The 23170-nt window shown below is 39.8% G+C and overlaps 1 protein-coding gene and 1 pseudogene across 7 annotated transcripts in view; one reads left to right on the top strand and one right to left on the bottom strand.

Annotated features, from left to right (window-relative positions):
• HERC2 (HECT and RLD domain containing E3 ubiquitin protein ligase 2) overlaps nt 1-23170 on the bottom strand; it is a 218099-nt gene that overhangs the window by 37693 nt on the left and 157236 nt on the right. For 5 of the 7 annotated variants that reach the window (XM_068545354.1, XM_068545353.1, XM_068545357.1 and 2 more), the window contains 6 exons: nt 22703-22928; nt 15828-15999; nt 14787-14976; nt 13830-13970; nt 9648-9839; nt 6910-7081 (listed from right to left, as the gene is read on the bottom strand). In XM_068545354.1, coding sequence (XP_068401455.1) covers nt 6910-7081; nt 9648-9839; nt 13830-13970; nt 14787-14976; nt 15828-15999; nt 22703-22928 — 1093 coding nt within the window. The remainder of the gene's footprint in view (nt 1-6909; nt 7082-9647; nt 9840-13829; nt 13971-14786; nt 14977-15827; nt 16000-22702; nt 22929-23170) is intronic. The other 2 variants (XM_068545356.1, XM_068545355.1) reach the window with 1 other exon arrangement.
• On the top strand, nt 19272-19623 carry LOC137764975 (NADH dehydrogenase [ubiquinone] 1 alpha subcomplex subunit 5-like; annotated as a pseudogene).

Here is a 23170-nt window from a genome sequence, read left to right on the forward strand (position 1 = left end):
GAGTCTTCTCTGGGACAAATTAGCTTACAAAAGAATCAGTAAAGGGTAGGACTGGGTTATGATGGAGGGAAGAGGGTGGCAAAATAACTATAAAACCACTCAATATGATAAGAAACAGTGATTCCAGGGCTCTTCAAATCAATTAACAGCAAGCAACAAATTGAGAAGTGATTATTAATGGAAAAACCTGCCAAACTTGGGTAGGGACAGTGAGAGACTGTGGTGTCCTCGCCTGCGGCTGTTCTACGCAAGCTGGGGCACAGCTCTACCAGGGTGGGACTCTACCTCCCGGGGCTTTATGCTCACTGTGTTGAGCAGGGGAAGTGCCCGGGCAGAGATTCTGGAAGTCAGAGAGTAGGGAGGGCAACTGAGGACACACAGAAAAGCTTGCATCTTTGCTGGCCCGGGGATGGGGGTGTGGCTGGGGGAGTGCCAGACCTGAGAACTAGCCAGAACTCTAACAGGAAGATCCTGGAAGTCAGAGAGCAAAGAAGGGCTCAATGAGGACGTCATGGAGGCCTGGATGACACAAGGCACGTGTACTCAGGAAAACAGGAAGAGTCGGGCACACACACACGCACGGGGAAGACTGCCAAAACACTGACTTCCATGCCCTCCTTGCTCCCACCCACACAGAGATCCACCCGCAGAAGGGAACTCAGCAGGCTTGAGCGCCAAACCAAGCAGACATAGAGCAAACCCTAGAAGTCAGGCTAGAAAACAAAAACCAAAATAGAAAAGTGAGCAGGGAGACCAGTGGATATGTGATGTGGGGGAGAGATTTCAGAGAGTAATTCCAGGCATGTTACAAAACAAACACACAAAACAACCAAAGAAACCCAGCGACAATTACAAATCTTAAAAAAAAAGTCAGAATCCAGGTGACACAATACAATCTAAAATGTCCAGTTTTCAATAAAAAATAATGGGATATGCAAAAACACTGAAAAGTGTGAGCCATACTCAGGAAGAAAGTCAGGCAACAGAAACTGACCCTGATGGCCAGATGCTGAACTGAGTAGACATCAACTTCAAAGCAGCTGTAATAAATATGTTCAAAGAGTTCAAGGAAACCAGAGAAAACATGATCACAAAGGAAAATATGATAACAATGACTCGAAGAAAAAAGTACTAAAAGGAATTTTGGGGGTGGAAAAAGTACAATGACTGAAATGAAACATTCACCAGCTGGACAAAACAGCAGATTTGAAATAGCAGAAAAAAAGCATCATTATACAACTTGAAGACTGTGTAATTTCTATTACTCTAACTGGAGAACAGAAGAAAAAAGACTGAAGATAATAAAGTCTCATAAACCTGGGAGACAACATCAAGCATACAAACATATGCATAATGGGAATCCCACCCCCAAAAAAAAGAGGGAAGAGGGAAACAGTAGGCAGAAAAAGTACTTGAACAGAGATAGCCCCAAATCTCCAGTCTGATGAAAAACATTAATCCACAGTTCCAAAAATTAATAACCCCAAGTAGGAAAACACAAAGAGATCCACACCCAGACACATTATACTGAAACTGTTGAAAACTAAAGACAAGGAGAAAATCATGAAAGCAAGAGAAAAAAAGACACATAACATATAGGGGTACAAAATACAGTTAACCTTGACTTCTCTTGAGAAACAATGAACACAAGAAGCCAGTGGGATGACAAATTTAAAGTGATATGAGAGAAAAATGTCTATCAACTAAGAATTCTATCTCCAGCAAAACTATCCTTCAAAAGCGAAGGCAAAATAAAAACACTCCCAAATACACACATACTGAGAGAATCCATTGCCAGCAGACATGATTTAGAAAAACCACTTAAAGTATTTCAGGCTGAAATAAAATGATACTGGATAGTAACCTGAATCCACAGGAAGAAATAAAGAGCACTAAAAATGGGAAATACATGGATTGAGAAATAAGGGTTTTTTCCCCCTTTTCTTAATATTTTTACAAGGTGAAAGACTGTATAAAGGAGAGCTTAGGAAACTATAGTCCACGGGACAAATTTGTCCCACTCACCATTTTTACATAGCCTGTGAGCTAAAAACAGTCTGTACATTTTTTAATAGTTGGAAAAAATTCAAAATAATATTTTGTGACATATGAAAGTTGGCCAATCCCTGGCACAATGCGATAATTATTAAATCACATACATATATTTGTAATACATATAGTTACAAATATGTTGCACAGGTCTGCAACATATACAGATACAGTATATACAACAAAAACAGCAAAAATGAAGGAAGAGGAAATAGAACTCTAATGAAGCAAAGTTGCTGCATTTTACCAGAACTAAAATATTAACTTGACATAGACTGTGATAAATTAAAATATGTATTTTAATCCTCAGAGCAAACACCAATAAAAGTGGTTTAAAATCAACAGGAATTTAAATGGTACACTAAAAAAATTTTTGTTTAATATAAAAGAAAGCACTGAAGGAGGAACAAAAAAAGACACAAGGCACAGAGAACACACACAGCAAAATGGCAGATGTAAATCCAACCACATTGTCTATAACTAACTGTCTTCCTAATCCAAATGTAAATCCAACCACATCTATAATTACATTAGATATGAATGGCCTAAGCATCTCAAATCAAAAGGCAAAGACTGTAAGGATGGTCCTTAAATATGTTCCAGGTTTAGGCCATTTGTCTTGCTTTGTACTTGCCATCTGCCTTTTCATACCCATGAAAAAGAAACCCAAAGCAAGGATGCAAACAAATACTACAAACTATAATGCAAAAAACTGTCTTCAAAGACAAGACCTGAAACTACATTTTAAAGGGGCACAACCCCTTATCTGAGAATATCACCTGTAACAACCAATATGAAAACATATTCTAGTAAAATTACAGAAAGAAAGCACAATTTACAAGGGGGGAAAATAGATGATCATTTTCCCACTTTCACAGGAGAAAAACATATTTAAGGACCAGCAAAGAAGATGACGTGGAGGGAACAGGAGAGAGAGACGGGTAGAGAGGAAGAGAATGTTGTTGGAGAGGTGAACAGGGCTCATGTAAAGTTGCACAGGCCACCATCAAGGGTTCACATCCTATTTTAAGGTTACAGGGGTGTACTGGTGGGTTTTAAGCAGAGTACCAGTATGTCCTGGCTTGTTTAAGAGAATCTCTCTAGATGTCACGTAAGGAGTTGATTCTGGGGGACACAGGAGGTGAGAAGTAGAAGCAGAACATGTATATTATACTAGTATATGACACCTAGTATAATAAACCAGGTGAGACTAGATGGTTGGACCCAGAATGATCTGGAGTTGGTGATAAATGACCTAATTTGGAATATATTTTTAAAGTAGAAATGATAGGACTTGCTGGTAGACTGGTTATGAAGTAAAGAGAGAAACAGAAAAGAGGAAGAGGGATACCAGATTTTTGTCTCAGGCAACCACTGAGTGGAATTATCTTTTGTTTTGTAAATTTCTACTATGAAAGAGTAACAGCTCAAAGTTAAAGAAGCTTTTCTGAATGCCATCTCATTCTAAAAGTTTAAGAAAACTAGTTTCACATAAAAATGATCAGGATAAAAGTATCAAGGTCAGAAATCCAAGAAAGAGGGGATATATGTATAGCTGATCCATTTTACGGTACAGTAGAAACTAACACAATGCTGTAAAGCAACTACTCCAATAAAAATTAATTTTAAAAAAGTATCAAGGTCAAATGCAATAAAAAGTTATTGTTATAAAAGAGAGAATAAGAACAGAATAACACTTTCCTACAGACAATGAAAGCAAGCCAGAAAGATGTGCCCACAAAACACATGAAAATTATAATCTGTTATTTCAAACCAAGCTAAAAGAAATTAGGAAAATGATACAAGATATGAAAGAACAACATAAATTAGAATTAGGACAACCAAAACACTAAATGAGAAAATTGAGTAAAGAATTTTTTTTTTTAATTCAGAAACGAAAATTAAACTAGAAAGAGCACAGGAGCAAATAAACACAACGAATAATGCTTTGAAACAAACAGAAGAACAAAAGGGAAAAAAAAGAAAGAGATAAAAGGAACTTGAGGGACTTCCCTGGTGGTGCAGTGGTTAAGAATCTGCCTGCCAATGCAGGGGACATGGGTTCGAGCCCTGGTCCAGGAAGATCCCACATGCCGTGGAGCAACTAAGCCTGTGCACGACAACTACTGAGCCTGCACTCTAGAGCCTGAGAGCCACAACTACTGAGCCCGCATGTTGCAACTACTGAAGCCCATCCACCTAGAGCCCATGCTCTACAACAAGAGAAGCCACCATAATGATAAGGCTGTGCACCGCAATGAAGAGTAGCCCCCCCTCGCCACAACTAGAGAAAGCCCGTGCGCAGCAATGAAGACCCAACGCAGCCATAAATTAATTAATTAATTAATTAATTAAACTGTTCCTCCAAAACTGTTTAAAAAAAAAAAAAAGCACTTGAGAGGAAGTAGCCAACACTGACTCTAAAACAGCGGTCCCCAACCTTTTTGCACCAGGGACTGGTTCTTCCACGGCCGGGGTTGGGGGTGATGGTTCCCAGCAGATGAATCTTCGCTTGCTCACCCACCGCTCACCTGCTGTGCCCAGTTCCTAACAGGCCTCAGCCTGGGGGTTGGGGGACCCCCCCCCCCAACCCCTGGCTCTAAACGGCATCCAACACAAGAAAACGACCACATATCCGTGAAAAAGAAAACTGAAGCTAGGATACAAACAAATACTACAAACTGTAATGCAAAAAAACTGTCTTGAAAGACAAGACCTGAAACTACATTTTAGAGGGCCACAACCTCTTATCTGAGAATATTGTCTTGTAACAACCAATATGAAAACATATTCTAGTAAAATTATGGAAAGAAAGCACAATTTATAAAGGCGGGGGGGGGGGGAATAGATTAGCATTTTTCCACTTTCACAGGAGAAAAACATCCTATCCAAAAAAGCTAACTTTCAAATTTGGGCACAAACTCTTAGAACAAGCTGACCTCAGTCGGGACTGCCGTCCTTTGAGCCCTGCTGAGGAACTGATGAGAGAATGAGCTTCAGACAGTCACAATAAGGAAGGAGACAACTAAAACTAAATGCAAATTAAAAGGAAGGAAGTAGAGTATGTAACAGCTATTATGCGCTGGGATAGATAGTAAAATCATTTAAATAAAGTTACAACAATGAAGAGGGCAAGAAAGCAAGAAAAAAATTTTGTTAAATATTTTCAGTAACTATGTGCATGTTTGGTAGTATTAGAATTGTATCCTTAGTCTTTTGTGCATGTAATGTGGGATAAAGCAAATAAGTAATTATGAGATATTCTAATTCTATCATCCCATGTCTTAGAACCAGGATTTTGGGTATGGAACAAAAGAAACACTGATGTAACAGAAGAGGTTAAGTAGAAACCTTGTAGCTCTGAATCTGGTTCTATCATATCATTATGAACTCAAAAGAAAGTCAGTCAGTCAGTCTGTCTGACTGTCCACTCATTAATCCTATCTCTGTCCACTGAAAAAATCTAGAAACAATGATAGCCCAAGTGATCTGAAATGCTACCTCAACTAAAAGATACCAGGGCAGATTCCAGGTGGAGGGGAGAAACTACATGACAAGCCTAAAGCATCCTGTCATATCAGACTATATGGGAGTCACTGCAAGAGCCAAACTGAAGAGGTTCCCGATGTCTGGAGATGGGATAATTTGAGCTTCTGTAAGATAATAGTCACAACAGATTAAAGCCCATCATATATGTTTAAATCCATGAGTTCATAATGACATAAAAAACAGGTAATTCCCTGGTTGTCCAGTGGTTAGCACTTGGCGCTTTCACTGCCGGGGCCTGGGTTCAATCCTGGTAGGGGAACTAAGATCCCATGAGCCTCGAGGCACAGCCAAGAAAAAATAACTGGTCACCTTCAAAGAATGATAGGTAACCAGTTCATTCTCTTGAAAATGTAAACAGAAGAAAAGAATCAAGCTTTTATCCTGCCTTTCTTACTCAAACAACCAACCAAAGGAGAGGAAATGTCCCTATATAGAGTATTCTAGCAAATAAATAAGAAAGCAATGGAACAATTAGAATAGCACCATTTTGCAACCTCTCATGGATTTAATGGCCTCAGGCAGTGAGCATCAGTAGCGGCTGCCATCACCAAAGGAGAGACAAGCAGATAGCAGGTGCTTCCAGACGCTGGATCACAAATACCAATGGTCCCGCCAAAGGCTGAACTAACTGGGCCTCTGAATCAGGGGAAATCTGCACAAAGACAGGGCTGGGGAGCACGTGGAAGTGCAGCAGGAGTGTGCAGGTCAAAGGCCCAGGTTCCTCCATAGGTGAATTGTAGAGAAAAAAAGGAAAAAACTATAGGTTAAAAGAAACTTAAAAGATGGAAATTATTAAGAGGGTTAAGATGACAATGCACGCTTGGGTAATAGAAACTGTCCAGAAACACAAGCCAGGACAGTGCTACTTCAGTGGAGGACACAAGGAGGGCTTCTGTGGACAGGCACAAAAACTCTAGACCTGAGTTTTGGTGACTAAGGCATCCATCTAATAAGCATTAAGCTAAACATTTACTTTGTGTGGTTTTCTGTATCATGCTTTATTTTTTTTGGAGGGGGGGAGTCGTTTCTCTAGAAAAGGTGGGAAAAGTGATTCTAAAGCAATTCTGTAGCTTCTTTTCTATAAAACAATGACGGCTGCTTCTACAGATGCAATTGCAGAGATGAGGCTGTTCTACAGGCAGGGATGCCCCATATCCTCCCTGGGGCCAGCCTGCTATCTTCACTGTACCGCTATCTTCACTGTACCTGGTATCTTCACTGTACCGCTATCTTCACTGTACCTGGTATCTTCACTGTACCGCTATCTTCACTGTACCTGGTATCTTCACTGTGCCGCTATCTTCACTGTACCTGGTATCTTCACTGTACCTGGTATCTTCACTGTACCGCTGGAGGAAGTGTCATCAGTGTAGGGATGGCTACTCTCCACCACCACGGGCTGAGAGGACAGGCGGCCACTCTGTGAGTCTGTGGCTACATCCTCCAACTCGGTGACACAGAGCTCCAACAACATATCTGCCACCTGCGGGAGGAAGCGGGGTACAAAGCAGAAGGACGTCAGGATGCCCGCCCAATTCAGATCTTTCCGTACGGACGGCGGCAGAGTGGAGGCCTTGGGAGCTTGAGAAATCTAGTTCAAATTAGGGCTCGGTTTCCTCACCTGTAAGATCAAGACAGCACAGAGCTCGCAGAGGTAGCAGCCAGAAGGTGGCTGACACACCCAAAACACCCCATACATGGCAACTGATGAAACGGAAATGCCTGTGATTACAACAGTTTCTCTTTACATCAAGACAAGATTACTTCTGCCCCAGGAACAAAACCATCAAGCGAAGGAGCAGAAGGTACAGAAAGGACCAAGGTCCTAGAAGGCACCTCCAGCAGGAGGGGAGCAGGACGGAGAGGAACGACCAAGCTGCCCAGGCTGAACAGCAGCAGACGGCATCTGGAATGAGGGCTACAAATATGAAGACAACTGGGGGTGTCTCCTGACCCAAGACGTCTAGGGTCAGCCCCCACACCACATTCTCCCAACAATCCATGATGATCCAATTTCATTTGAAAATTTTAGTGATTCACACCATTTAAATGGTCAATACTGGTGATTATAAACTCCTTGACTGCTATTTTTGAAAACAAACAAGAATATGCTGTTATGGTAATAACATATTAACCTCCAAATATTTTTAATTTAGAGAAAAATAATGAAACTAGTCTCTATTCTGTACTTTTCAGAAATAAATGATTGTTTTTATCTATTTTTCCTCACACTTAGATAATAAACAGATTAGCTTAGCAAACAGCTTTGCTAATGACAAACTAAGATCACTGCCATTTAGGTGTTATCATTATAAATTCAAAAATTTCTCTTTTTTTCTTAAAGAGTCCCAAATATCAGGTCAGGGTAGGACATAGGAGTAGCATCTTGCCACTGGCCAGGAAAGTTTGAAGACAATCCCCACCTTTGTCTCTGTCTCCCCTTGAATCTGAGATACTGACACCATCAAACTCCTAATGCACAGCCCACTAGGGCTCTTCTGGGCTTCAGAACCTTCCTCTGCAAAGCCAGTCAGTCCCCCAGGAGAGGCCAATAAGCTCTGAGGCGAGGCTGACAGAGCGGTCACAGCTGCGGTTCTGTCCTCAGAGCACTCAAGAGTCCACCACCATTTCTCCCACCCACCAGCAACCTGAGTGTCTTTGGGGCAGTAATGACCTCTGAGAGCCTCAGTGTGCTTATCTGTACATAAAGGGAAAGCCTGTGCTCCGTACTGAGAGAACGCACCAAGAACCAGGCCTGGCAGGTATGTGTACAAGAAATTCTGGGTATTATTACTTGAGATCCATGTTCTCATTCCATCCTTTCCTCTCACAAATACATTAAACTTGTGAAAACATTTAATATTTTGCTTATGGCAATTCACCTTGATTTAATCTCTCAGAATTATGCCAAGTAACTTGCCTCAAAAAACTACAAAGTAGGAAACCTATAACTTTTAGTTCTTCCTGAACACAATTAAGAGATAACAAGCCCCTAAATTAAAGAATTAACAAGCCCCTAAAATACCTACCAAACCATTTACTATGATTTCAAGACCACTTGACCATACTTAAGTACTTCATGGTTTTGGTGGTGGTGATATGGAACTCAGAGAAACACAGATGACACATCTGCACAGGGCACATGGCATCAGACTCCCTGACACAGCCAGTTCTGAAAAGGCAGAGCAAGGCTGCTGATAGATAAGGGTCCTTAAGGAAGCCCAAGGACTTCAGGACTAATCAATTCTACTTTTAAGATACATTGATATGATATTGACTTTACACCCTAGACTAGCCACATGTGGCTATTCAAATTTAAATTAATTAAAGTTAAATAAAATGAAAACTTGAGTGCCTCAGGTGCACTAGCTACATTTCAAGTACTCAATAGCCACATATGGCTGGTGGCTACCATACTGGATGGCTCAGGTACAGAACATCACCAGGGCAGAAAGTCCCACAGGACCCAGTGCTACCAAATATTAAAATCTATTTTAAATAGTTAATAGTTAAAATACTGCGGTATTGGAGCACAGAAATTAGATTAATGGAACAGAAAGAAGTCCATAAAAGTTTAGAATATGATTAAAAGTGGTCTTCAAATCACTAGGGAAAAGATGGATTTATTCAATCAATGATGTTGGGGCAACATGTTCGCCAGCTAGGAAAAAGTAAAGTTGAATCCTGACTTTATCCCTTACATCACGATAAATCCCAGGTGATTCAAAAAGGTAAATACAATAACAAATGAAAATGTAAAAATGATTAGAAGAGACTTGAGAGAGTTTTTTAAACAACGTCATGCTGGTAGCATATTTTCGATATAATACAAAATCCAGAAGCCATAAATGAAAAAACTGGCAGATCTGACTTCATAAAAACTAGAAATTTCTAAATTCTAAAATTCTAAAATATCAAAATTACATCAAAAGGCAAACTGGGGAGCAACTGCAGCACAGACGACAGAGAAGGGACTCATCTTTAGCAGGGGCCCTTCAAGCACGAGACAGCATCAGTACCTCCAGCCCGCCCACCCACCTGCAGCTCACCTGTGGGTAGGCGGCGCCCATGCCAGACAGCACAGCCGAAAGCACGTCCCTGCCCTTGTCCCCCGCCCGGCCGCACACAGACAGCTTGAGCAGGTCCACCATGACGCGCGTGTCGTCCACAACCAACAGGCTGGTGAACTCATCCAAGGACTGAAGTTCTGGGCCTGACGCTTTATTTTGGCTTTCAACATCCTAAAAAGTCAAACAATTAAAATGAGGAATGATATGTTAAGAGATAAACAGTCATAAACTCAAAGGATACATGATTACCAATAATGAATAAGGGACTTTTTGAGACATTTAAGACCGTGAAATACTAGATTAAGAAATGACAAGCCCCTAAAATCTCCACCACCCCGCACTACGCTTTCAAGATCGATTACCTATTTTACAAATTACCAACAGCTGTCAAAAGGAATGCCTAAACTATAAAGAAATGACAACTTATACTGTGACCGAGTTCATAACAGAGGTACGTTACAAGGGGAGACTTGGAATGAAATCACACCATGTAAAATTACCCCCATAGGGTATGTTTGGGAGTTTTCTATCATCTAAATTTGTACACTATGCTTTTACATATTTTGTCTAGATCCTCTCCATAATTCTTTCTTAGAATCTTATTTAATGGACTTATTGGCATGTAACACATTGTCCATGATCTCTTGCTCCTTAGGTTCTTTTAAAAAGAAAATATACAAAGTAAGAGTCTTCTCAATATTCCCCTTGTACTTCCCATTCACAGTATGTCAGTTAAAACAAACCACACCTGCGATCGTTCGCCACTCTTTCCACAGCAGCAGAGGAAAGGAGACGCTTGTTTGCCTGCGGCGCCATCGCTGACACCCCCAACCCCCCATGAGGGTGGGGTGCCCCGCCGGGACAGCCACCCCGCAGCCTGCCGCCCGCCACACAGGAGCCTCCTGAGGCTGGCGGTGGGTCCCGCTCACAGAGCGGAGCAGGGAGCCGTCCCTCCTGGAGGCTGGCGGTGGGTCCCGCTCACAGAGCGGAGCAGGGAGCCGTCAAGAGCCGGGAGATGCCCCAGCTTCCGAGCATCGCCGAGACCTGTGCTGAACCGGGGAGCAGCCGGGCCCTTCCCGCTCCCCAAGCAGAGTCCAGCTCTCCAGGGGAAGAACGAGGCGCCACAAGTGCCTCTTCTCTTCTCTCTTGCTGTCTGGATTTCAGTGAAACCAGTGCCAATGCTTTTCAGAAACAGAAATGAGCCAGGGGAAGCGCAAGCCCCACTTAGGAACCTTAAGGGGAATGTGACATATCCAATGAGCAAAGTCCATCGATGCTCAAGTTGGCCCTGGAAGCCATAGCTCTCTCGGGCAGGAGCACGGTTTCTCCCTTTAAAGAAACAGACCCTGCTCCTACCTCCGAATGAAGACTCAGGGAACCAGTAAGTGAAATTCATCAGAAACGATGACATTCCAGAATCTCACTCACTGAAGACCAGCAAAAGCATTCAGTGGAATATATTAATCATATATAACATCTTTGGTCTTATTTGAAGCAGTATCAAACATTTTTTTGGTGGGAGTGTTTAAAAAAAAAATAGAGGACAAGTCCAAAGGAAGTGCTAAAAAAATAAAATCACTAGCTGCCTATCTCCTTGAATAAGCCCAAAACTAACATGGAAATTACTTTGCCATTATTTATGAATCAAACCAAAACTGAAGTGATAGGAATTAAGGGCTATACTCTGGATAATGCCTATGTCTCAAAAATAAATTGGTTAAGAAAGAAATTATACCATCCCTCTTCTAGCTAAAAGCAAAAATTTTGCATAATTCAGATTAATTTCTGCATTAAACCCTCACCCTAGGAGACTGCCAAATATCAGAAGTTGAGTCCAGACACCTAATTTATAAATAGCAATTTCCTCATCACCACAGATGGTTATGATGATCTTCCACAGGATGTATTTTCATCAGCAGTAAGAGCATAATATAAATCCAGAGTTCCAGATGTAACTGACAACAACGTGTGTCTGTTCCCAGGGTGGGCCGGCAGGGAAGACAGTGGGAGCAGGCGCGACGGCCTGGAGTGGGGGCACCCGGCGGGCTCGGGAGGGCATCCACGTCGGGGCGCCGCATGGCAGAGCCAAGGGGAAGATATCCCTGCTCTGGGCCAGCGGCACTGGGTGCAGGGGTGGGAGGTCACAGGTCAAGCAGGGTGAGAGGCTATCCCTGCCGAGGGCAGGCTGGTTCTGAGTGCCAGAACCTGCGCAGGCGATGGAGGGTGTCCGTGTGGGAGAGGAACGACAGAGAAAATGGGAGGGTAGCTACCTAAGGGGAAGTTATTAAACGGTCACTCACAGGAGCCAGGATGCTCGCTTTCAGAGAGGAGAGTTTTCAATACAGAAAGGGAGAAAAGTAGAATGAATCCTGTGCAGTTATTAGAATTGACTGTATTGCTGCGGTTTCACTATATGTAGATATATAACAAAATAAATATTAATGTGTATAACTTATTGCATGGACGCGCACACGCACACACACACGCTTATTTCCTAGCTCTGCCCAGTAGGAGCGGTGGTGAACAGCAGCCCCCCCAACGGCAATGAGCACATGAAGGTCCAGATCTTGGCTTCTAAGTACCATTCTCCACTAAAAAGAACCAAGACCTCTTGGAGAAACATCTGATTTCTGTGCTAGAATATAAAACGTCTTGTTGAACCTAGAATTTTGTGTTGTGCCAGGAAACAAGGAAATAAAAGAACAATCAGAACATGTTAGAACAGAGAAAATTCTACCAAATATTTAAAGAATTAACCCCAAACCTTCACAAACCCTTCTAAAAAACAGAAGAGGAAGGAACACAGCCCAACTCATTCCAGGAGACCAGTATTATGCTTTAACCCAAATCAGGAGAAGATATAGGTGCAAAACAGCAAAGCAATCCAACAACATATAAAAGGATTATATACCTAAAATATAGAAAGAGAGCGAGAACAAACCCTGTGGTGTTGTACTGAAAACTGAAGTACTGGTTTGAACCACTCATGGTTTTCATTATATAGATAAGATGCCAAAGGAGAAATAAATGCTTGTGGGTGTGTGTGTCTGTTTGCTGAGCGGGCCTAAACCAAGGACACCCAGTAGCAATCAGCTTTCCAAGCTCCCAGATCTTGTTTCTAAATTCTCTGATCCACTAAAAGGAACCAGCGCTCCTTGGAGAAATGGCTGATTCCAGGGCGAGGGCAGGGTAGGTGAAAGACAAGTTTAGAACACTCTATTGTGCTAGAAAGTAAGGAAGTGCTCAAAGAATTATGGGGACACATCAGAAGGACAAACCAGCTGGAAAGGGCTCCCAATGGCCAAGTCTGGGGCAATTTGGGTGTCAAATGATGTATGTCATTATTTGAGTAAAACGGATCCCATGAATCTGTACCAATAGACAGACAGACAGATGAGATGAGAAAGGAAAGTTCTCCCTTACAGAAGAACAGCAACAGTGATATTCCAAAAGGAATGATGAAATTTGAAAAATCACCACATGACAACTACCACAGTAATAATGGATCCACCTAGAATCATCAAGATACTAAAAACTGGTAGGTGAAAACATGACAAGGGATAAGGTAGTAACATAGTCTCAAAGTTATCTCCCCATGAATACTTATTAACACACTTTTATTAACTTCCAATAGAGAAATCTGGCAGATACTTTTAACAAAATAGTAAGAATTAACATCACCTGTAATGCAGCAAATTAACAATGCACACATCCCAATGGGATGCACTGAAAAGAACCCTGCATCGTTCCTGTGGTGTTTCTGACAAAAACAGGAACTGAAGAATTGTTCCATACTGAAGACCAAAGAAACAACACTCAACCCTGGGCTGGGTCCTAGACCTATAAAGGATACTACTGGGACAATGAGCAAAATCTGAATAGGTCTATGGACAGAAAGTAATCCTGGATCAATGGTAATGTCCTGATACTCAGGAAATATGCAGTGAAACATTAAGAAGAGTTGGGGATTGTGCCCTACAGCGCTCCCGCCAATGGTTTAGAAACACTAACAACTGGAGAACCTAGGTAGATAGTACCTAGGAGTATACCAAATAGTACACAGGCGTATACCATGTTCTATTTCTATGAACTACTTCTGCAACTTGTGCGTACATTTAAGATTATTTCAAAATAAAATGTTAAAGAAGAAAGCCCCTTGACCTCTTTGGTTTTGGTCATGGTTTCTGCAATGATGCTGGCAGCTCCTGGGTCATCTGTTACGGGGATAAATGGCCGAGAAGAAGCTGAGGAAGCAGACGGGGTCACTGCGGAGGGGGTCACAGCATCCTCAGAAGAGACGATCTAAAATGAAGAAGAAAAGGAGAAACTTGGCAACATGGCACACTTCCCATCCAACTCCAAAAGTCTTACCCCTTGGGCCATCTGGAATATACCAGATTTTACAGAGGTAACAAGGCACTTACACCACCAGCTACCACCTCCAGTGGGGTCTGGGACAGCCCTGCAAAATCAAGCATATTTATATTCCCAGGAGAACCTATTAATAGTCACAACGGGTCACATGAAAACAACTAAAATGAGCTCCCATCTCTTCAAGTTGGATTTTTCCCCAAAATAAGTTACAAAAATCTTTAGCTTTTGGAGCTTTCAGGTTCCAGAACTTCAGATAAACAACTGTGCACTTGCATTTAGCAACTTTTTAAAAGAATAATCTGTTTCCATCTACACACGAAAAAGCCTTTTTTTTTTTTTTTTTTTTTTTTTTAGTATTTATTTATTTGGCTGAGCCGGGACTTAGTTGCAGCACGCGGGATCTTCGTCGCCGCATGCAGGATGTTTTTAGTTGCGGCAGGCGGGTTGTGGCATGCAAGCTCTTAGTTGCAGCATGCATGTGGGATCTAGTTCCCCGACCAGGGATCGAACCCAGGGCCCCCCGCGTTGGGAGCATGGAGTCTTAGCCACTGGACCACCATGGAAGTCCCAAGGCTCCTTTTGCAAATAGAATATTTTCTAATTCAAGCCCAAAATGCCTATGGCAGTAGGCACAAAAACACTCTGAATTAAGTGAAAGAATGACTTATACTTTACTAGATACAAATCAGCTACCTTTTCCTTTCTGATCAAATATTGCTTTATTGCTTTACCATTGATTTTTACCTCTCCTCTCTTTTCTTGCCATGGATTTGGACTCAGTCTGTCTTCAATATCAACAGCCAGCACACACTCCTCTCCATTCATGGGACTGGCCATGGCAGACACATCAGAAGGGGGTGCTGAGGAAGAGAATGAGGGACACTCCACCGGGGCAACCATGCCAGCTGGCATCAGGGCCCCGACCACGGCGTCTCTGTCAGGAGAGAAAGCCAGACCTGCAGTGAGCTGCCATTCACCTCTGCAGGACGGAAGAGTCAGGGGGCAGGACAAGTGCTTATTGAAGGACCCCCTCATTTTTATAGGATAAGTATAGAAAGAGTTTTAGAAAAATACTGAATGTTATTACTATCCATCGGCTAAAAGCTAAAATATTTACTCCTGATCTTATTTATTGAATGACCACAGTGATGACAGGTGAAAAACTGCCAACATAAAAATCAGCCTCTGTATTTCCCTGAGAAATCTTCTTGGTTTGTTCAAGCCTGAGGGTAATTTTGTGTTTACTGAAGGCCAAATACCAAGGATGCCTCACACAAGACACCAAGGACTAAATGTCCTCTCAACGACTAAGTCAGCCTTTGGTCTAAACTAATGTTCCTGTTTAAGTATTAATTTCTATTCATCAGATCCATAACCATGATACACTGATGGATGGGGCACTTATCCAGGTTGTGAGAAAACAGCAGCAAAACGGTAGAAAAGACAGCACTACCAAAACTGCCTTATCAAAAGTGAAGGAGATGACAAATGTCTTAAACATTACTGTATATATTAGTAACAACTGATTCTTCCTCTCATCCCCCAAAATATGTTTAAAGTTTATTGGCCATAAAGAATAATGAAAATGTTCTTTAACTTGATTTTCTAATTCATATTTCAACCTCCATTAAAGAAAGCACAGATACCATCATTCACCATCAAAGGGTGTATGACCCAGAACTCACAGTATTTAAAGACAATATACACAACATTTTCCATCAAAAAACTACAAAAACCCAAAGCTTACATAGTTGTGGGATTTCAAAAGTTAGCAAACGAGCCTACCTGGCATACATGATTTGCAGTGCTGTAAGTATATGAGATAAGGCCTGCTGTTTGGCCAGATTTCCATCTAATGACAGGAGAATCTTGGCAAGAGAGGGGCGATTTGGTTTAGAATTATTGGCACCACTGATTTTATTACTGGCAGCAGAAGAGTCAGCATCAGAAGGCACACCTGAGAAAGGAAAATAAAATTTGGGTTCAATTTTTAAGATCACAGTTTGCTCTATTTCTGTAATTTGACATTTCAAGTTTAGTTCCGAGACACACTGCAATCTGCATTTTGCTATTTCACCGATTAAATACTAGTTTCATTAATGGTCTTTCAGAGTTTAAAAAAAATTATCTATACTTATCTAAAGGAGCTATTTTCAGGAAAGGTTCACTGTAACTGCAAACAGATATAAATACTTTTGCAAAATACACTTACAACAATTTACGGTATACACACGTAAGCTGTGAAAATACTACGATAACTATCTGTATTTACTTATCATTGAAATGTAAAACAAAAAATAATCCAAAACAATGGTGAGAAGACAAGATGTTCACCATATACAGTCTTAGTGGACACATGTTCCAGCTCACTGCCCTGAGAGTTCCCAGGCCTCAGCAGAGGGAGAGAACCAGGTGGAGCTCAGTGGTCTCTGTGAGCAGAGGAGGTAGAGCTCAGAGCCAGGGAGTCCAATGTGGCCAAAGTTCACAGGACAGGACGAAAGGAGAAAGTTGCCCAGAGAGTGCCCTGGAGATATGCAGGTGTTCTCACTCACCCAGCTAAGGATGCAGCAGAAGCTGATGGGTGCCTACGTAAAAGGGCACTGCCCAAAGCCAAAGAAAGAACTGCATGAAAGGAATGGAGACCCAGCACAGAGGCTGGGAGAAAATGGAGGGCCCAGCCAGTGCCTGCTCCCATCCGCCAGATGGGAAGACCTCATAATTCACAAGACACTGAGTAGAATACTCAGTGGGGGAATAATTAGCCCCAGACTAATATCAGGTCTGAATCCACTTAACAAATCCAAAACCAAGACCCAAAAGGATCAAACTGTTTGAGAGTAACTTAACTGTATCTAAGCTGAAGAAGACTTATACACACACAAAAATCCCCAGCAACATTCAGGTTAAAATTCACAATGTATGGCATCCAACTAAAAGTTACCCAGTGGGCAGAAAGGCAGGAAAATACCACTCAATTCAGAAATAAGAAGAAAAATCAATTGAGGTAAACAATCCAGAACTGACACAGATATTACAATCAGCAGACAGGTTAAAACACTTATTATATCTGTATTCCATACGTTCAAAAGAGAACCAGAGACATGAAAGATATAAAAATGCCCAAATCAAATTTCGAGAGAGGTAGCTAGGATGTCTGAGATTTAGACAGTTTGGTAACATTAACAGCACATTAGAAAGTGAAGAAAAGACAAGTGAATTTGGAGACATAGCAATAGAAGTTATCCAAAATGAAACACAGAAAAGGAAGTTAAAAAATGAACAATGTCATTTATCTGTGGAACAACTTCAAGAGACCTAATATACATAGAACTAAACCTCCCAAAGAGGAGAAAGAAAGGTACAGGAAAGATATTTCTTGTGAAGAATAGTAAATGAAAATTTTCCAAATTTGTTGAAAATTAGAAACCCAAAGATCCAAGAAGCACAATGGCCCACAAGCACATGAACCATGAAGATAAAAACCATGGAAATAAAGAGAAAATCCTAAAAGTAGTCTGAGATAAAAGACATGTTATGTACAGAAAAACAAAGGTAAGAATGACGGCAAATTCTCAATGAAAACAATGTCAACCTAAAATTTTATACCCAGCTAAAACATATTGCAAACATGAAGCAAAATAATGACTAGCTCAGACATAAAATGCTGAAAGGAGGAACCCCAGACCTGAGCTACAAGACATAAAAAAGTAAGCCCTTCAAGCAGAAGGAAAATGGTGCCAGATGGAAATATGGATCTCCACAAAGGAATGAAGAACACCAGAAATGGTAATTACATGAGTAAATATAGAGATATTCTTTTCTTTTTATTTAAATAGATAACCTAATGTTTAAAGAAAATTAATTTTAACAACTGTCACATTTACAACATACAAAGAAATGTATAACAACAACAGCACAAAGGCTAGGAGGGAAGAAATAGAGATATACTGTTGTGTAATTTGTATACTATACATGAAAGTGTAGAATCACCTGAAGGTAGACTATGATAAATTAAGGGTGTATAATATATATCCTAAAGCAATCACTAAAATAACATAATAAGTTAGAGCTCAAAGAAAACAAAGGAGAGAAAATAAAATCATAAAGAGCAATTAATTCAAAGAAAGGCAAAAAAAAAGAGAAGAGAAAGAACAATGAACAGCTAGGACTAATAGAAAACAAATAGCAGGATATTGACTGAAAACAGATACATTAATAACCACATTAACTGTAAGTGAAATGAACACCCCAATTAGAGACTGTCAGAGAAAAAATTAAAAAGCTAAATCCAACTATATGTTTCGTATAAGGAAGCGTCTTTTAGTAGGTTAAAAGTAAAAGAATGGAAAAGATATACCATAGTTTGCCATGGTGTATGGAATACCATAGTTTAAATACTATATAGCATTGGTCAAAAGAAAGCTAGAGTCACTATATTCATATCAGACAAATTTGACTTTAAAGCAAGAATTTCAAAGCAAAGGGATAAAGAGGGTAATCTGTTATAATGATAGCAGAATCAATGAATCAAGGAGAGAAAAATAAATGTCCACATTAGAAAAGTAGGAAGATCCTAAGCTTCTTAGAAGAAAAGAATTAATAAAGATAGAGCAGAGATCAGTGAAATAGAGAACAGAAAAACAATGAAGAAAAATCAAGGAAACCATCAGCTTGTTCTTTGAAAAAACTTAATAAAACTGATAAACCTCTAGGAAAGAGAAGATACAATTACCAATATAAGGAATGAGTAATGACATCACTACAGAGTCTACAAATGTTAAAAGAAAAATAAGCAAATATTGAGACCAACTTTATGCCAGTAAGTTCCACTTCCATCAAAGACACAAATCTTACTAGGAAAAAAAAAAAACAAAACAGATAACGCTGAATCTATTAAAGGAATTAAATTTGTGGTTAAAAAGCATAAAGAAACTGCACAAAGAACTCTAGGCCCAGATGGCTTCACTGGTGAATTCTACTGAAAGAATACCAATTCTACACAAAATAAAAAGGAAAACTGAAAAGAAGGGAACACTTACCACTTCATTCTATAAGGCCGGACAGAGATACTAATAGAAAATTACAGACCAATATCGATCATGAACAAAGAGGTAACAGTTCTTAACCTTTTTTTTGGCAACTTGAATACAACAAGGTACAAAAAGAATAATCCACAGGTCAAAAACAAAGCTGAAAAGAAATTTTTAAAATATATAAAACTGGGCTGTCATGGCGGGCTTGCTGAAGAAGACCACTGGCCTTGTGGGACTGTGGGTATGTAAGAGTCCACACAAGAGGCTAAAAATATTGTATACAAAGATTCCTGATGTTCTCGGACAAATCCCTAAAAATGTACCATATAAAAGGTATATAGAACAGATTACAAATGAGAAGCTGCATATGGTTAAAGTGGAACCAGATGTTAAAAAATTAAAAGAGCAACTTCAGGGTGGCCAAATAGAAGAGGAGATTCTTTAGGCTGAAAATGAACTAAGTCTGGTGAGAAAAATGGTGGAATGGAAACCATGGGGAGTCTTCAGTGGAAAAGCCTCTGGCCAACCAATGGAAATGGCTAATATAAACATCATTAAATGACTTGTGTTTTTATGGGAAACTGATATAATTAAATATTCTGTTATATTAAAAATGTTTCCATATTCATCTTATAATCAAGAAAACTGACACAAAACATACTGAGGAGACTTGTTAAAATTGATGATTATGGTTAATAGCGACTTGTGAATCAATTCTTGATTTGCAGAGCATTCATTCAAATTATTTCCAACATGATATTTTTTAAAAAAACAAAGAGGTTGTGGGAAGATCTGAAAGTTAATTGGAAAAATTCCTACAGATTTTCAACACAGGGACCATATTTGAAAGGTGAAGTATTTTTAGTAGTATCTTCAACAACACATCATTTAATGTTTTTCATTCTGAAAAAACAGAAAAGGTACTTAATTATTATTTAAACAAATTTATAGGTCACTGTTTGACGTGAAGTAGTAAGAAAAAACCATCAAATTAGAATTTGTTGTATACTTGAGAAAACTGAGTCAGTATTTGAAAGATTTTTATTTATAGTGGTAGTTGGAAAAATTTTCCTTTTGTCTCATTTAAGGAAGTTAGCTTTCTGGCCCTTTGCCTTTACTTTTCTAGATCAACCAAAGTACATCAGGATACAGAGAGAATTTCTGTAAAAGAAGAAACACTAAGAGTTCCTAAAGTTTATCCAACATATAGATAGGCTTATATTCAAAACATTTAGCTGTATGGTTATAACTTCAAAGTGGAATCACTAAGTGGTCTTCACTAATTTCCAATATGAGTGCAGCCTGGGTTTCAGAAGATAAATGCTGTTCAAAGAATGAAGCAGTTTGGCAAGTTTAAGGTTAAACAAAAATAAAATTACTTTCCATACGTCCTTAAAATACATATATATAAGTGAATGAAAATGAAAATACAACATATCAAAATTTGAGAGATGTAGCTAAAGCAGTGCTGAGAGGCAAATTTATAGTACTAAAAGTTTACAATAGACAAGAGAAAAAGTCTCAAATCAATGATCTAAGCTCTCACCTCAAGAAACTAGAAAAAGAATAGAAAATAAACATAAAGCAAGCATAAAGATGAGAACAGAAACCAATAAAACTGAAAACCGATAAACAACAGAAAATCAAAGAAATGAAAAGTAGCAAAACCAAGTGGGGTTTATTCAATATGGAAGACTGACTCAAAAACCTTAATATGAATATTCATAGCAGGTTTTACTTGTAATAACCCCAAACTGAAATAATCCAAATGTCCTTAAAAAGATCAACTGTATTTCTACACACTAGCAAGAATCAACTTGAATATTTCTAGATAATAGCAAGGAACAAAAGAAATTATTAAGACACCATTAATAACAGGATGAACAATATGAAATATTTAGGGATAAATATGACAGAAGATATACAAGACCTGTGCACTGAAAGATCTAAACAAACGGAGAGAAATACTACATTCAAGGGTTGGTAGATTCAATACTGTGAAGCAAGTCCCAAATTGATCTGTAGTCAGTGCAATCAAATTCCCAAGTAGGCTATTCTATAAAAATTGAAAAGCTGATTCTAAAAGTTATATGGAGGGGCTTCCCTGGTGGCACAGTGGTTAAGAATCCGTCTGCCAATGCAGGGGACATGGGTTCGAGCCCTGGTCCGGGAAGATCCCACATGCCGTGGAGCAACTAAGACCATGTGCCACAGCTACTGAGCCTCTGCTCTAGAGCCCGCGAGCCACAACTACTGAGCCCACATGCCACAACTACTGAAGCCCACGCACCTGGAGCCCATGCCCCGCAGCAGGAGTGGCCACCGCAATGGGAGGCCCGTGCACTGCAACGAAGAGTAGCCCCCCCTCGCCGCAACTAGAGAAAGCCCACGTGCAGCAACAAAGACCCAATTCAGCGAAAAATAAATAAATAAAATTTAAAAAAATAAAAATAAAAAAAAAATAAAAGTTATACGGAAATGCAAAGGGTCTAGAATACCCAAAACATATTTGAAAAAGAACAAAGCTAAAGGATTACCAAAGCTTGAATTCATTCTTTTATAAAGCTACAGTAATCAAGACAATGTGGTATTTGCATCAAAATACAAAAATAAATCAACCAAACAGAACTGAGAATCCAGAAATAGATCCACACATACATAAACAACTGATTTTTGACACAAGTGCAAATTCTTTCAATCAAGAAAGGATACTTCTTTTTGACAAATGCAACTGAAACAACTGGATATCCATATACCAAACATAAATAAATAAATAAATATATTTATTTATTTCAATCCATACCTCACACCATATATGAAATTTAACTCAAGATCAAGCATACACCTAAATACCTAAAACTATAGAACTTCTGTAAGAAAACACAGGAAAAGAATCTTTATGATCTTGAGTCAGGCAAAGGCTGTTTAAATACAACACTCAAATAAAAGATAAAAATGGATAAACTGGACTTCATCAAAATTGGAAATTTTTTGCTCTTTAAAATTCACCTAAGAGAATGAAGAGACAAGCTACATTGGGAGAAAATATGTGCAAATCATATATCTGATGAAAGACTTGTACCCAGAATACATAAAAAGTGTTCAAAACTCAATAATAAGAAAACAAACAACCTAGGTTTAAATACAGGCAGAAGATTTGAATAGACACTTAAAACATATTTGCGTGGTAAATAAGCAGGACGCTCAACATCATTAGTCATTAGGGAAATGCAAAGCAAAACCACAATGAGATACCACCACACATCTACAAGAATGGCTAAAATTAAAGACTGACCACACCAAGTACAGACACAAATATGGAGGAGCTAGAGCTTTAGAACAAACACTTTGCAAAACAGTTTGCAGTTCTTAAGAAGATAAACCTACATCTACCAAGAATTGCTCTCCTAGGTATTACCCTAGAAAAATGCAAGCGTATGTCCATATAAAGACCTGTACACAAAGGTTCACAGCAATTTTATCTGTATAGCCAAAATTTGTGGCTGTGGTTCAGAATGCAGTTAGCCCAGTGCCACAACCCCTAATCTGGTAGCGACACCACACATTCTATCGATGGCGTTGCTGTAGCATACAGAGGGGCTCAAATAAAACACAAATCTGTGTTACCTAAATAGGAAGCACCTAAAGGGTCTCTTGCGGTCTGGAAGAGGACGGGCTCGTGGACAGACGATGTTGCCACGTCGACGGTTGTCCATGCCACACTGTGGGAAGACCCACAAGCCACTCGCGTGATCTTCTGGCCTTCTAAGCCTTGCACAAGTGTGGGCTTTCTATTAACCGTGGTCGTGCCATTGCCCTGTTGGCCGTGGTCATTGTCACCCCAAGCATACACCTGTTAAGGGGAAAAAAACAGAATTTTTCAACATTTCAGAACATTTGCTCTAAATTTACTTCAAAATTCTTGCCAATGACTACAGACGAGTATTTACTTAATATCAACCCAATGAATTCATCTATTTTGTTCTGTTACAGGAAGCAGGGAAGTTCTCCTCTTCAACTAAATATAGTAACTTATCTTTTCCTTCATTTTGCAAAGAAAAATGATCAAAAAAATATGCTCACTTTTCAAGGAAT

The sequence above is a fragment of the Eschrichtius robustus genome, chromosome 5, assembly GCF_028021215.1.
Source record: "Eschrichtius robustus isolate mEscRob2 chromosome 5, mEscRob2.pri, whole genome shotgun sequence".
Classification (NCBI taxonomy): Eukaryota; Metazoa; Chordata; class Mammalia; order Artiodactyla; family Eschrichtiidae; genus Eschrichtius; species Eschrichtius robustus.